This window comes from Micromesistius poutassou (genome assembly GCF_964030765.1).
Source record: "Micromesistius poutassou genome assembly, contig: SCAFFOLD_5430, whole genome shotgun sequence".
NCBI classification, from domain to species: domain Eukaryota; kingdom Metazoa; phylum Chordata; class Actinopteri; order Gadiformes; family Gadidae; genus Micromesistius; species Micromesistius poutassou.
This window is the reverse complement of record NW_028179963.1, coordinates 3,177-7,500: the sequence shown is the minus strand read 5'-3', so window position 1 is coordinate 7,500 and position 4,324 is coordinate 3,177. Positions and strand designations below refer to the sequence as shown.

At 52.8% G+C, this 4,324-nt stretch overlaps 1 protein-coding gene across 1 annotated transcript in view; it reads right to left on the bottom strand.

Annotated features, from left to right (window-relative positions):
- Positions 1-4,109, bottom strand: part of LOC311371258 (short-chain dehydrogenase/reductase 3-like) — a 7,444-nt gene extending 3,335 nt beyond the window's left edge. The window contains exons 1-3 of the mRNA XM_084489425.1: positions 3,889-4,109; positions 1,035-1,178; positions 536-655 (exon numbers count right to left, since the gene is read on the bottom strand). Coding sequence (XP_084345551.1) covers positions 536-598 — 63 coding nt within the window. The 5' untranslated portion in view covers positions 599-655; positions 1,035-1,178; positions 3,889-4,109. The remainder of the gene's footprint in view (positions 1-535; positions 656-1,034; positions 1,179-3,888) is intronic.
- Positions 4,110-4,324: the final 215 nt, after the last annotated feature.

Here is a 4,324-nt window from a genome sequence, read left to right as displayed (position 1 = left end):
GAGAGTGGTACGGACGGACGCAGTGAACAGATGACGAGGATATAAGCTGTGAATATATGCAATGCACTGCAGACTCTTGCACAAAAGAAAGAAGAGGTGAATGAAATGCGCTGGCAGCAGATCTACAGACCGCACTTCCATTTAGTTGATAATTGCATTTCTGTCTGCCTGCATCAGCCTCCTGAATTCTATTCACATTCTAAAATGCCAGGGGTTACAAAAACCCTCTCTGATGTCTTTTTGCGGAATGGAGGGGCGATTTGGAAATACCCCACTTAACCAGGCATAGTGACACACCCTTGACTGACGCCTTTGACAACGGGCGCAGGCAGCTCAAACCAAAGTTGGCAAACAGCAGAGGGTAATCCGCAGGCAGGAAATCCCCCTTGTTCTCTGAGAGAGGTGGGAATTCCAGGTTCAGAGCAGAAACCGAGCGCTCCAGTGAGCTGTATGTGACGATTAGCACCACCTCAGAGGTAAGCTAACTAATGAGGGGAGAAAGGCTAGGATTAGCGGTGGGGGTGGAGGTCTTTACCCAGAACTGGCCCAGGGTGTTGATGTGCTGGGACTTGAGCAGGGCGTCGTCGTCGCTGTCCATCAGGCTCTTGCCGTGGACCACCGCCGCGTTGTTCACCAGGATCGTCACGTCGCCCACCTGACCGCAGAACAGGGAGTTAGAAGGGCTCTCTCAACACAGGTCTAGGTCTGGCTGACTGGCTGACTGACTGGCTGGCTGACTGGCTGGCTGACTGACTGGCTTGCTGGCTGACTGGCTGACTGACTGGCTGGCTGACTGGCTGGCTGGCTGACTGACTGACTTGCTGGCTGGCTGGCTGGCTGACATCTCTAATCTAGCATCTTCTTAAATGTGACAGGAATGAAAGATTATAAAAGTAGTTTTTATTTATTTTTATTCATTTTGAGTTTTTCAAGGCCTCTCCAAAGTCAGAGTGCTCTACTAGGACTCACAACCCAAAGGGATCACTTTGAATCCAGTCCCATGAAGCGCTCACACTGCACCCGAGCGAACGCACCTTTTCTCTCAACACCTTGGCCTGTCTGTACACCTCCTCCCTATTGGCCACGTCGCACAGGAAGTAGTGACACTCGGTGCCCGACAGAGAGATCTCTGCGGCGGTGTCTTTAAGGCACTTCTCTGTGCGACCCCACAGGATCACCTGGATGAGATTAAAAAAGACATTGTTACATGCTACAACTGATTGGAAGATTCCACTGATCCACTGAAAAAACACACAATTCTCCACTTGAAAAGGATTCAGTGTTCTGCTGGGAGGGAAAACCAAAACACTGTGTGTGTCTCATGTCTTCCCAGAATCAGAACCGCGCCGGAGATCTGTGAAGGAGATCTTGGGCTTCTGAAACTGCTGCTCGGTTTTCATGGGAGAACAGAAAGGCTCTTTGCAGCCGAACAAATAGTTCGAGAGCAAGATTAAAGGACTGAGGAGCGGGGTGAGGGAGGGGGAGAGGGGGAGAGAGGGGGAGAGAGGGAGAGGGGGGTGAGGTTACTGTGTGAATGAACTGTCTCTTCTCCTGCTTCGTCTTCTGCCCATAAATGAAGGGGCTGGTCACCCGATCGCGGGGAGGGGGGGAAGGATTAGATAGAGGCGGTGGGGGAGGGGCAGTGATTGGGCAATTAGATCTGTCAATCTGTGGGGTCAGGGAAAGGTAATGAAATCAGGGGGTGAGCCCCGCTCATCTCTCACACAAACACATTCTCCCAGAGATTACACGGCCTGCTGGACACATGAGGCCTGTCATGTCTGGCTAGGGCATGTGTGTGTGTGTGTGTGTGTGTGTGTGTTTGCCTGTGCCTGTGTGTGTGTGAGTGTGTGTGTGTGTGTGTGTGTGTGTGTGTGTGTGTGTGTGTGTGTGTGTGTGTGTGTGTGTGTGTGTGTGTGTATGTTTGCCTGTGCCTGTGTGTGTGTGTGTGTGTGTGTGTGTGTGTGTGTGTGTGAGAGATTTGGTCAGTCTCCCGTGACCAGGGTTAATATTTGAGCATAAAGTTCACTGGAAAGCGATATTGTGTTGTGTAAGCGCGTATGTGCAAGTGTGTGTGTGTTTGAGGGGTTGTGTGTATTTTTGGACGTAAGTGGAGCACCGTGTCACTCAGAACCCTGTGAGTTACAGAGAACCTTTACACAGAACCCTGTGAGTTACAGAGAATATGTTTTTAGTCAAACAATGCTGGATCTTCATCATGGTCATCATCATCATCATCAATGATTCCTTGAACTCTAACTGGTCGCGTGTTTCCGTCTGCTCAGGAAGACCAGTCGTCCACCAGCGGATCCTCAGGGGAAAGGCTTGCACGATGAGTAGCAATCCGACATGGAACAAGTGCGCCTCGCTTTTAAAGGGAACGTGAGATGACGCTCCGATTGGTTAATTGCAGGTTACGCCCAAACCACACCTACCGTATGAGTAATTAAGCTCCTTCAGACCAACCAATTTTAGATTTGCGTCGGGCGCCGGTATAATAGAAACATCACCAGAGCACCACCCACAAAGCCACTTGCGTTTCGCGTTTCCTACTTGCGTTTCAGAGCGTTCAAATATGGCCCACAGAGTCGTATCGCTGGCTGTAAGTCACCCAAAGATCAGGCGTGAGAACAACCGGCTTCACACCGGAACCACGCTCCGCAGAACAACACAGACACAGTTCACGTCGCGTTCCCATTCGTCCTCTTTAGTATTCAGGTCCTCGTCGGGACGACGAATATTGCGAACGGAAACCCGAGGCTTAAACAATTATAGGGTAGTTTTACAACTAAAAGAGGGAGGGAGAGAGAGAGGGCGAGCCTATTATGGTCTGCATGATGTTGCTTTCTTTATCAGGCTCCTGAGCCATAGGTGTCCCCCTCCCTCCAGGAGAGTCTTTGTGGAGCCGCCTGTGATTAGCTTTCTGTTTGCTCGCTCCGCAAGCAGCGGCTAATTAATCAGCCGATGAAGACAGGTCTTATAAATAACTTAAAAAGCTTTTAATAGGATTCCAGCCCTAACTAACAAACCTGACACTTCTTATTAAAAGGGAGTATGCCCCCCCACCAGAACCCCCCCCCCGTTATAAGTTAAATTAATTCAGTTTTATCAGGCGTCTAAACACACGGCGCTATCACAGCAAACAAGGACGGCCAAATTGCCACCAGGACAGTAATGGTAAGAAAACACATCCACACACGCTTCAATCAACAAAAAGGCCCCTAAATTAACGCAGGGTAATTAAGGAGTCCTTCTGTAGAGTGAGAATGGACCTTGAAACTGGACCTGCTGAGTCAAGTTTCAGCTCTGCCTGTAGCCCCCCCCCCGCCCCCTCCCCCCCTATAGGAGCCCAGGACGGGGGGCTGGTGGGGGCTGGGCTGCATGGAGGGGGGGGGGGGGGTGCCCTGGAGGGAGTCAGCCCTGCTCTTCACAGCCATTGTATGGGCGGGGGGGGGGACCAGGAGGGGGGGGGGGGGCAGCAGGAGTTCAGGAGGCAGTCGCCTGCCGTTGTCTAATTACTGCATAGACAGCAGGGTCAGCTGCAGGGCAATACCCAGCTGGGAGCACGGAGCCGCCGCCCCCGGGCCGACACACACACACACACACACACACACACACACATCCACACATCCACACGCACGCACGCACACATGCCCACACAAACACACACACACACACACACACACACACACACAAACCTGTTGTCATTGCCCTGGTTCACTCTACTTTCCCTGGGGTCACCTCTTTTGTGACACAGAGAAACACCCACACACACACACACACACACACACACACACACAAAAACACACACCCACACACACCCGCGTCAGTCTCCGGGCCCCAGCGAGAGGCTCTGAGAGGCTTGGTCCCTGGCAGGTGAGTCTGTACCTGCTGGCCGTGGGGCTTTAGGAGCAGCTTGTTATCCGGGGCTCCAGCGTTGGCTCCGGGGCTCCAGACAGCTCTTAGCCTCAGGACAGCACCTAGCGCCGAGCGCACGCCGCTTCAGAGGGAGCTCAGCGGAGCTTAGCGCTACAACAGCTACCTAGCCCCTTAACGAATCACCCGACGTGTGCGTTCTTCCTCGACACATCGAGAACCCCTCCTCATCCTCCCCCCTCCCCCCCCCCCCCCCGCCCCGCCCCCCTGGTGCTCCTGAGCTGCTTCTCTTGTATTCTTTCAGCGATGGTTTCCTCAATACAACAATGTCCAGGAAGAGAGAGGAAGAGGGGGGGGGGGAGGGGGGGGGACCACTGGTGGAATACCAGTGGTCACAAAGGGGAAAGGGGGCCTCACACCGGGCAGTGAACTCGTAAAAAGAGGAAAA